Below are 10,867 nucleotides of genomic sequence, written 5' to 3'. Positions count from 1 at the left end.
ATTATAGATCATACAAGGCGCGGCCAGAAAGTTCGGCGAACGGTCACAGAAACCGGACAGCGAGAAATATTCAAATATACAAACGGCATTGGAAACTGACAAAACGCTCCCTATTGTGTACGGTGATGAAGCTGTAACTTCCTTGCATGGGGTTCGGCTAGATGACCGCACGGGGTCCCAATTCTACGACTCTATAATTTATTTGAGTGCCGGGTTCCCTCACAGCTCTACGACTCTGTAATTTATTATGCCAGGGGAAGTGATTTTGGAAACATCCGTGCAAAAACTGGATACCAACCTCAGGATATCCGGAAAACTTCCTTGAGGGAGAAAGGAAAAGAAAAGGAAATTGTGTTCCGAGTGTGGAGGACTGAATTTGAAACCGGTAAAATTAGAAACTGGTCAAAACCAAAAATCACGTCTTCCGCTATCCCTGTTCTCATTCTTATTTCATTTTGTACAATTTGCACATCACTCGCTTGTAAAAAAAAACAACAACGCCTCGAGGCAGTTTAAGAAAAAATAAAAATAATTAAATGGCAAAGATTTTTGGGTAAGTCTTACCTGGAATAGGAGACAGCAAACGCAGAGTTTTTCTGTATGACTTTGTTGGCAAAATTTAGGAGCCGAGGTTGAGTTATCAAGTTCAAGTTCAGGTCTGGCTGATAGATTCAGATTTATTTGAAAGCCACGTTTTTTAATTCTCCACTGCCGCCATCTGCTGGTCGCTTCGAGAACACTGTCCCACCATCTCGTCCTCCGTCGTCCCCTTCTCCTTGTGCCCTCCATCTTTCCCAACATCAGGGTCTTTACCAGGGAGTCTTCTCTTCTCAGGAGGTGGCCAAAGTCTTGGAGCCTCAGCTTCAGGATCTGTCCTTCCCGTGAGCACTCAGGGCTGATTTCCTTCCGAATGGAGAGGTTGGATCTTCTCGCAGTCCATGGGACTCTCAAGAGTCTCCTCCAGCACCAGAATTCAAAAGCATCCATTCTTTGGCGATCAGCCTTCTTTATGGTCCAGCTCTCACTTCCATACATCACACTAGCTTTAACTAGACGGACCTTTGTTGGCAAGGTGATGTCTCTACTTTTTAAGATGCTGTCCAGGTTTGTCATCGCTTTTCTCCCAAGAAGCAGGCGTCTTTTAATTTCAGGACTGCTGTCACCATCTGCAGTGATCATGGAGCCCAATGACCCCATTCATCCATGCAGGAGATATAATGTTTTAGGTAACGATATAACAAGGACAGGAAACAAAGCGAGATGCAAAGATGCAAAGTTTTAATTTTGTAAACCGTCGGACGGGAAGGAGGGAAGTCAATAGGTTCAGTCAAGCCACAAGAGATAAAATAAGAGGGTACGAAGTTTACCTATGTAAAACCGATTAAAATCATTTATAAGACTCTCAGGCTAGCCAGCATGACCTTTGGAACTCCCTGCTGGTAAGGGGCATCTTTTAGATTTTCGGCATCTATGAAAGATAGGAGAAGAAACCCACCTCCCTTGGCCCATAGATGCGGAGCAGGCGAGAATACCTTTGCCCTGTCGGTGCTTTGTTTATCGGCGACGGATATTGAGGAATCGCAGAGTCGGGCGGGACCCCCTGAGGTCATCCAGCTGAACCCCTTGCGAGGCAGGAATCTCAGCTAAAACATCCGTTATCGACAGCCACCCAACTACTGTTTTGAAACCTCAAAGGAACCAGAGTATGAAACACCCCGACGGTTTTAAAGTAGGATCATTTTTTTCCGCGTCTTTATCTTTTCGTGAAACTGCTCCGAGGACTTTTGTGCGTCTGTGTGTTTTACATCCTAGCGGAAACGAAAAACGAATTTGTTCCACTTCTTCAGATTTCGTGCATGCACACGAAAGCTTATACCAAGAACAAACTTAGCTGGTCTCTAAGGTGCTACTGGACATTTTATTTTTTTAACAGGTTTCGACTGCGTCAGACCAACACGGTTACCTACCTGAATCTAGAATTTGTTTCACGTTATTTCATTCTAAGGTTCATAGCCTGCCTTCGCTCCAAGGAGTTCGGTTATTTGATTCGAAGGTTCATTCAAGGAGTTCAGGGTTGTGCGAATGGTTCTCTTCCTGACGACCCTGCGAGGTCTGCCCAGTTGCCTGGGTCGCCGCCGGCGATTTATGAGTCATGTGCTTCAATTTATGGGGACGGAAAATTTCTTAACTGGGATGCTGAGACTCGCTGCCCACTGGAAAGCCAGCGAGGGGGCGATTAGAATTTAAAGCTCGAAACATGTTTTAAAAGTACAATGGGACCTTGGTTCCCAAATGCCGCAAACCCAGACGTGAGTATTCCGGTTTTCGAACGTTTTTTGGAAGCCGGACGTCCGATGTGGCTGTCGGCTATTGTTTCCAGGGCGCCTGCGCCAATCAGAAGCTGCGCCTCTGTTTCCGAACATTTCAGAAGTCTAACGGACTTCTGGAACGGATTAAGTGTGGCGCTTTGTCTTCGCTATTTATTTTGCATTTTTGTTTTTGAGGCTTTTTCGGTTCATTTGTTTTTGTGACTGTGTGGAACCCAGTTCAGCTACTGATGGATGGATTGTGTGACTGTGGAAATGGATAAAAGCCCCCCATCCAAACCATGACTATCATCAGTGCAGTAAGAAAAAATATATTTAAATTTTTATCATCTACAATACTGTCTTATTTATTTTATAGTACAGTGCATTGATGATTGCTTTCATTTTATGGATCGATGGTCTCGTTAGATGGCAAAATTCACGTTAAATTGCTGTTTTAGGGGTTACTCTTCAAAGTCTGGAATGGGTTAATCCGTTCTGCATTGCTTTCCATGGGAAAGCGTGCCTTGCTTTTGGAACGGAATTTCTGGAATGGATTAAGTCTGAGAACCAAGGTACCATTGTATCGTATATGAATATCTCATAAGCGTAAATGTCTCTAACGGACGTTAGCTTGTGAGGTTGCCAAATGCACACATTGGCCGCAGCGCCTCTGCTTATTCGGGTTGCCAACTTACCAAAGGACCCAGGTGCCTTTTTTAATTTTGGCAATGTGGCTTGACAACAGTTCCCAGGGCCAGACATTTGGCCCCCGGGAATGCTTAGGTCTAGGACATTCCCCCCAGAATCCATTGTAAGGCACGATACATGCTTAAACTTTGAAAGTTTACCCACAATAACGCCCAGACTCCCCTGCTGCACGACGCAAGTGCTTCATCGGTAGCAAAAAAAGTCTTTATTCTTCTTATTGTTTTATTCTTATTATTAAGAAGGCTCTGAAAGTTCAAAAAAATAAATCTCTGCATACAATTCTCGTAATCAGCAAGTGAGATCACCAAATATATATATGAGAAGAACTTTAGCCGGGTTAAAGCTCCGTCCCCCGTCCCAGCCCCCCTCCCCCCTTCTTTAAAAAATAAAATATATTTTAGTTCTTAAAATTTATTCAATAAAGTAAATTATTCTCCCCTAGAAATTCCCTACATATACACAGAAGTAAAAAATAAAAGTTTTCTTTTTAAAAAACAAAAAAACAAAACCCAGGCCGAGAAAAAGAAAAATGAAGAGATAGTGGGGTGTAACCAAGCCCATACTCTTGAGTAGGCCCACTGAAATTAATGGACTCATTCGTTTAAATGGGTCTAACCCCAAATACAGGCAAATTTTCCTTTCTGTGTGTGCGTATTTGTGACTTAAATTGGCATAATGGGCGATTCGCCCCATCTTTTCCGATTGTGGTGAACCCCCAAATCACCCTCCCACCTCTCTTCGCATGGACTTTTTTGGAGGGGGGACAACGGGTTTTTCTTTGCCTTACCAACAAAAATTATATATGTATGTCCACCTAAATATGCCTGAGCTCTAATGTTAGCCATAACTGGAGAAGACTCATTGCAAAAAACCAAGAGTTTGATGCAATTTAAACCCACTGAACGGGTTTACTCTGCGTACAGATAAGGAAGGTAGGCACATCGGGCTGGATCGGGCATTTACACAGAGTAGACCCATTGTGATCCGTGGGCATGGCCAAAATCGGTCTGGGGACACAAATAACGGCCACATTTGTGGCACCATAGTGTCCCGGGAAGCGTAGTTTGTTCAGGGCGCTGAGTGGTGAGGCGACCCCCCCCAGTCACCCTCGGGGAAAACTACAATTCCCAGAGTTCTCTGGGAAGCGGGGCTGGTTGCTAAACTACTTTGGGAACTGTAGTGCCTAGAGGACAACGGGGTGCGTGTCTCCTAGCAACTCTCAGAGCTGTAAAACTATACCTCCCAGATTCCTCGGGACTGTTCAAAGCGGCGCTGTTCTTCTTTAAATGCATTGTTGTGGATTTGGCCCGTTGACAGAGGTTCTGCAGAACTGAGCCGAACTCAATCCACAAACCCGGAACCGCAGACAACCCCCCAACAAAAATTGTATATGCAACAATATTAATAGACGGTGTTCTCGATTAAAGAACAACATCCGTGGCCCCTTTCATAGTGCATGCGGACCTCGGTTTTCGCTCGGTGCGTTAGTGTTTGTAAAAAAAAGGAGAGAACGAAAATACTGCTATTTGGAAGAAAAGGGTTGCGCCCGGATCGTAAGTTAAAGCTATCCTGTAAACAATATTGTTTTAAAATATATTTTCGTCGGCCCAACTCTTGAAATCGGCGCGGCACTTCCATCCCCGCTCTCCCGCTCCCCCAAATTCATTTCATTCCCCTCCCGCCCGCCTCCAAATCTCGTTTATTACGCAGCGAAGGCGTAACTTACGGTCGCATTTGGGGCGCCCCTCTCCCTCCCCGCCGCAATCCGCCGTGTTTGTGTGTGCTTTTTTATATATATATATAAAAAAGGTTGATAGAAACAGTTTGGAAGTTCGCAAAAAGCCGGCCGTGTTTTCGTAAAGGGGGGTGGGGAAAGGGGGCCACCGGACCCCCGGGAACCCGCCGCGCCTATGAGAAAATGTGGATGGCTTGCGTGGCGGGCGTGTGGCAGGCCGGGCACTCGGGGTCGGAGCGGCCGCAGATGCGCATGGCGCACTCCATGCAGAAGAGGTTGTGGCCGCAGGGCACCAGCGCGGCGATCACCTCGCTCTCGAAACAGACCATGCACTCGCGGGAAGCTTTGCGGGGGCCCTCGGAGCCGGTGGAGTCGGTGGGGGAGCCCGATGCGGCCGAGAGGCTCCCGGGCAGTGACGACGACGACGACGAGTAGCCCGTGCTGTTAGAGAAGGATGAGAGGGAGCCCTGCGGCGGCAGCCAGGGGACGGCGCTGACCGGATCGCTCGGGATCCGGCGGGCCAGTGGGTGCTCCAGGGCCGCCGCGGCCTCCGGGAAGGTGGGCGAGTGCCGCGGCGTGCTTTTGCGCCGCTGTGAAGCGCCGCTGTGCGAGGAGGAGGACGACCGGCTGAAGGCCTGGAGCGGGTCGGCAGGGGGCTCGAACGGAGACCAGATGTGGGCCGGCGCCGACAGCTCCAAGGGGAGGAAGTCGAGGGCAAAATCGCCGTCGTCCGAGCCCAGAGCGTCGCTGAAGGGGAAGCTGCCGGAGCCGCCGCCGAACGGGCTGCCGGGGGCTCCGTCGGGAACGGGGCCGCTGAAATAGGTGTCCGCCGGGGAAGCGTCGCTGCGGAGGCTGGGTAGGGCACGGCGGGCCGGGTTGGGAGCTTTGGACCACAGGCTGGAGGGTCCGCCGGACAGGAGGTCCAAGCAGACATCGGTGCCGTTGGAGTGGAAGTCGTTGTCGGCGTTGACGTCGACAAAGGAGCCGGTGCGCATGGTGATGTGGGCCTCGATTTCCTCCCGCGCCCGGTCGACGTTCTCAGGCATGCCGGTCACCTCGAAGACGGGCTCCTTGTCTCGGCTGGGGGTCACGATGTACGTGTGGGTCTGCTGCTGGATGCGTTTGATGGTGGCGCCTTTGGGACCCACAACCAGGCCCACCACTCGGTACGGGACGCGGACTTGGATGGTTGTCTGTCCCGGGAGGTTCGGGGGACCCAGAATCGAGCCCCCCGTGCCGCTGGCTTTGTTCCGCGTGGCTCGGATCATGGAGAAATGTTCAGCGGCCGAAAGGATCTCACGCTTGGCCATTTCCACGTCCTCTTTCCTCCCCGTCACGATGAAGACCGGCTCCTCGCCTCGCACCGGGGTCTTGATATAGGTATTGGTTTTTGCCCGCAAGGCTTTGATCTTGCACCCTGGAGCCGGGCGGAAGAGAAACGGTCGAAATGTTAGCTCTCGGTCGAAATATACGTTCAAAAGTACCGTATTTTTCACTCTATAAGACACTATAAGACGCACTAGACCACAAGACGCACCTAGTTTTTGGAGGAGGAAAACAAGAAAAAAAATATTCTGAATCCCAGAAGCCAGAACAGCAAGAGGGATCGCTGCGCAGTGAAAGCAGCAATCCCCCTTGCTGTTCCGGCTTCTGGGATAGCTGCGCAGCCTGCATTCACTCCATAAGACGCACACACATTCCCCCCTTTTAGGAGGGAAAAAGTGCGTCTTATAGAGCGAAAAATACGGTACTTTCCCAAGAAAACCAGCGTCCTTAAAGATGTCAGATTGTTTTTGTGTGCTACAACTGCAGCTAGAATTTTGTTAGCTAAGAATTGGAAAACACAAGAAGTCCCAACCGTGGAGGAATGGCAGATGAAGATGATGGACTTTTCGGAAGAGTCCGCGACCAGAAGTAGGAGGAGTACCAGGAGGAATGGATGAAATTCAAAGACTATTTAGTTAAATACGCTAAGATAACTTAACTGGGAACACTTGCAAATATCAGATAGGCTTAGGATTTAAACAGGTGATGTTAGAGAATAAAATGTTTAAAGTCAAAATGAAAAGAAAGAATGATGCTAACTGATTAAGTTAAATTTTATGAGAAATTTAGTTTTGGAAAACTCTTACACCGAAATTCAGCCAGGGGGATTAGAGGAAGTCACCTAACAATGTTATGAAGATTGGATTAAGCATAGATAAGATTTATGCTGGTTTGTTTGTTTTTAAAAATTTGGAATATCAATAAAAAAAATTGAAAAAAAGAAAGAAAGAAAACCAGCGTCCTTTTTGATTGCGGATAATTCAGACCGAAATACCCAGGTGTCAAAAATGGTTATTTATGTATGTCACTACTGCGGCTAGGGCCGGATTCAGGTTTGATGTGGCCCTCAGCTCCTGAAGATAATGGGGCCCTTTCTATGTCCAGCTGTCCTTTGTCCACAACAAATTGTCACTGTTTTTGTGTGTGTTGAATATATGCTATATGGTCATTTATGGACCTCAGAGGTATCTCAAGCCATCTGCACATAACAAAATACTTTTATCAAAGTAAGTGTTGAACTGAAATACAATTAAGAAGAAGTATATTAATAGTGAAATACAATTAATAAGAAGTATATTAATAGTGAAATACAACTAAGAAGTATATTAACAGTGAAATAATTATTACGCTCTAACTTAAAATGATTTTTTTTTATCCACGACAAACTTAATAATGCAAACACCTTGGCATTTGGCAATAACAAATGTTCCTTTAGAAACACAATTTACAAAGACTCATAATCTAGTCTCTGGAAACTTGCTATAACATGCAATAATAATACTACTGACATCACAGGAGCCTACGCAACACAAAACACTGTTGCTGTATGGAGGCTTTATTTCATTTGCTTTTTATCTTATATTTTGGAAATGTACATTCAGTCTATTTTTTCCTTTAAATTTTTTTGGGGCCCCCAAGAGAGTGGGGCTCTAAGCTAGAGCTTGTTTAGCTTATACATAAATCTGACACTGACCCCAATCCATCCCTCCCCCTTTCTTCTGTGCAAAAAAATTGAAGCTGAGAATGGTCTAAATTTAAGATGGGCGTGGCCTAGGGGGCGGGGAGAGGGGTGTGTGCGCTCCCGGAGCGGTCCAATCGGAAGCAGGGAGCGTGATGTCACTGCTTTCGAGACAGCGTGCACCTCTCACAAAGGGAACAAAGCGAGGATTAAACAAAGGGGAGGGGGGCGTGTTGAGAGATGCACACCCCCCAAAAAATAAAATGTTAGGGGGGAAATAAGAAAATATAAAAACAGCCAAGCAAAACCCCAGAGCGAGAAGTTGGAAATTCAGGAACATTGCACAGGAGCTGAAGGAAGAAAGGCAAGGAAAGGTTGTGGCATATGGGAAGCGCAGCCTTAGATAGAGATTTGGGGAAATGTTGGGTGTGTGTGTGTGTAATTGCACGTCACAACCGGTTCCACGCTTAAAGCAGGAAGGGTGCGATACTGTTCCATTTTGGGGTGTGTTTTTTTTGCAAAACCTAAACAGATGCTTTAAGATCAGGTTTGCTTTCATCCGTAATTTATTTTTTTGCAAAAAGCAAAGGGGCGGCGGTTTAATATTCGACCTACTCTCCTTTCTAGGCCGTTTTTAAAAAAATCTACCTTCCTTTTCCAAGCAGGGAACCAAAGACACATCCGTTTTTTTAAAAAAAGAGAGAGAGGGGTTTCATTTTGAAAAGGTGAAGTTTGGAAGCACATCTCAAAACACAAGAGAAAGACGCAAATGGCAACCCCAAGGTTCACAAGAATTTTGGGTGTGGGGAAATGACTGATGGCAAAGCTAGTCCTACTCAGAGTAAGCCCACTGAAATCCAGGCCCGTTCGTTCTAGGCCCGTCGACCCTGAGCAGAGCTAGGTGGAATGCAACCCTTTTTTATTTTAATTTTAATTTCGGTGGAAGGTTCAAAAGGTTCGACCGTTTTACCTGGGTCATGTTGGGAGGCAAACCTTGCACACAGGCTGACATGGGTCTCCAAGAGAGTAGGGATTCCAGCCCCCCCCCAATATCAAAAATCTCTTGCCCCAAACTCTCTCTTTCTGTCTCTCTCCTTTTTATAAAAGCGAGGGCAGGTCTGAACAGATATAAAAAGAGACACTGATTTATTTCGCTTTGGGATGGGAGAAAAGTCAAGCGCTTCCCAAACTTCCTTCCCTTCCCTTCTCTCTGTTCCTGGGATACAGAAGAACAAAAGGATTTGGGGTTTGTGTGGGGTTCCCCCCCCAGTTACCCCAAAGCAGAAATGGGATAGGCCTAGAGTTTAAGGCAGTTCCTGGCTTGGGGGAATCATTAGAGGCCTTAAAATCTTCGAGAAAAAGCTCTACAGGGCTGCCTTTATAAACTCAGGTGGGAAGCAATTTGGTGGGGGTATTTTTTTGGGGGGGGGGGAGGAAGTCACAGAGAGGTAAATCCCCCCCCCTCTCAATTTCCATCCTATGTTGAAAAACGGTAAAGATATATTTATGTTAGACCATTTTTTGGAGGAGGGGTGTCCTCTAGCTTAGCTCCCAATATGCCCCCCCCCCCCGCAAGCATGCCTGTCCTCTAATTCCACCCTCCCTCCACGAAAACCCCATTTCCAAGAGAGAGAGAAATATCTCTGGCCTTGGGATTTTTCTTCGTAAGGCGCTGCCTAAAAGATGCCCATTTTATTTCTTGGTTAAAAGAAAGTTAAGCGGGGGGAGAGAGAGAGAGAGGCAGGCCGCACTGAAAACACAGGCCCCCACATGCAATAATAATAATAATGACCACTCCCCCCCAAAGGAAAGTCACAAGTGAGTTTTACTAAGTGGGTGCCTTGGCAAGGCAAGCGGGGTATAAAGAGTAAAATTATTATTTGCGCATTTCGGAAAGGGTCTCCCCGTCACGGCGCCTTACCTGCTGGGCTCCTGTTCCAAGGTGGGCAAAGCAAACCAGAGCCCCCCCAACACCCCCCCAGGGGTTCCCCATCAATGGCAGCTTTTATGGGTCTACCTTGCCTGCCCACGATTTCGGCCACATGTTCCGAACTGGGCACGGAGACGCACTCGGTCATGTTGACGCTCCTCTTGCGGCTTCCGATGCTGCCCAGGTGCTGCCCGGCCAGCAGGGGGGGCTGCGGGGCGTGGGGGGCCCCCAAGTGGGCCGGGAAGGCCCCAAAGATCTCGGGGGCCGGCGGGGCGCTGCCGACTTCGGGGCCCAGGAGGGGCAGAGCCGCCGCCGCCGCTCCTGCTGCTCCTCCGGCATAGGCAAAGAGGTCCAGCCCCTCTGCCTCTTCCAGAAGCGGTCCATGGTCTCCATCCTTCTCGGGATGCTGATGTTGCTGCTGCGCCGCCGCATCCTCCTCCTCTTCTCCTCCTCTGCCCTCCTCCTCCGCCTTTCCTCTAGCTGCTTCCTCCTCCTCCTCCTCCTTAGCCAAGCCCAAGATGGAGAGCTGGTCCAGGGCGAAGCGGAGAGCAGCGGAGGGGTCCTCCTCTTCTTCTTCTTCTCCATCATCTCCATCCTCAGCATCCTCATCCCGCTGGTGGTCCTCTGTCGCCGGAGGAGAGGAAGGATGCTCTGAGATGTCTCCCTTGGGGACGAGGATGCTGTTGGGGTCGAAGCAAGCGGGGGGCGGGATCTGGGGGTTCAGCAGCAAGCTGCCCAAGCCGGGAGGGGGGCAGCAGGTGCCGGGCCCCCCCTCCAGCTGGTAGAGGGCGCTGGGCATGGCAGGGCCCCGACCCCCTCCTCCCTCTCCCTCCTCCTCCTCCTCTTCCTCCTGCTGGCCCCCCAGCCTGGGACCCCCGGCTCTTGGGGGGCTGCGCACCGCCCCCAGCCGCCGCCCGCCTTTGCGCGCGCCCCAGCCCCTTCGCCCAGCCCCCCTCTTTTGTTTGCAAGCCCATCCAAGAAAGGAGGAGAGAGAGAGAGAGAGAGGGAGGGAAGGAAGGAAGGAAGGATGGAGGAGGAGAAGGAGGAGGGGAGCTCAGCCAGCTGCCCCGCACCCACCAGGCGCCCGAGCCTCGCCCCGCGACGCCCGCGCGTCACCCGGTGCCCAACAATGAGAGCCGGCGCCGGGAGGAGCGGCCGGGAGCGCGCATGCGCCCAAGGGG

The 10,867-nt window shown here is 49.2% G+C and overlaps 1 protein-coding gene across 1 annotated transcript; it reads right to left on the bottom strand.

Moving 5' to 3' along the window:
* Positions 1-3,509: 3,509 nt before the first annotated feature.
* On the bottom strand, positions 3,510-10,867 carry MEX3D (mex-3 RNA binding family member D). The gene is made up of 2 exons (XM_028713729.2): positions 9,774-10,867; positions 3,510-6,169 (listed from the first exon to the last, which is right to left on the bottom strand). Exons 1-2 carry the CDS (start codon positions 10,483-10,485, stop codon positions 4,926-4,928), a joined length of 1,956 nt encoding a protein of 651 aa, XP_028569562.2. The 5' UTR covers positions 10,486-10,867; the 3' UTR covers positions 3,510-4,925.

The sequence above is a fragment of the Podarcis muralis genome, chromosome 18 (genome assembly GCF_964188315.1).
Source record: "Podarcis muralis chromosome 18, rPodMur119.hap1.1, whole genome shotgun sequence".
In the NCBI taxonomy this organism is placed as follows: Eukaryota; Metazoa; Chordata; class Lepidosauria; order Squamata; family Lacertidae; genus Podarcis; species Podarcis muralis.
This window is presented reverse-complemented; position numbering and strand designations above follow the sequence as displayed.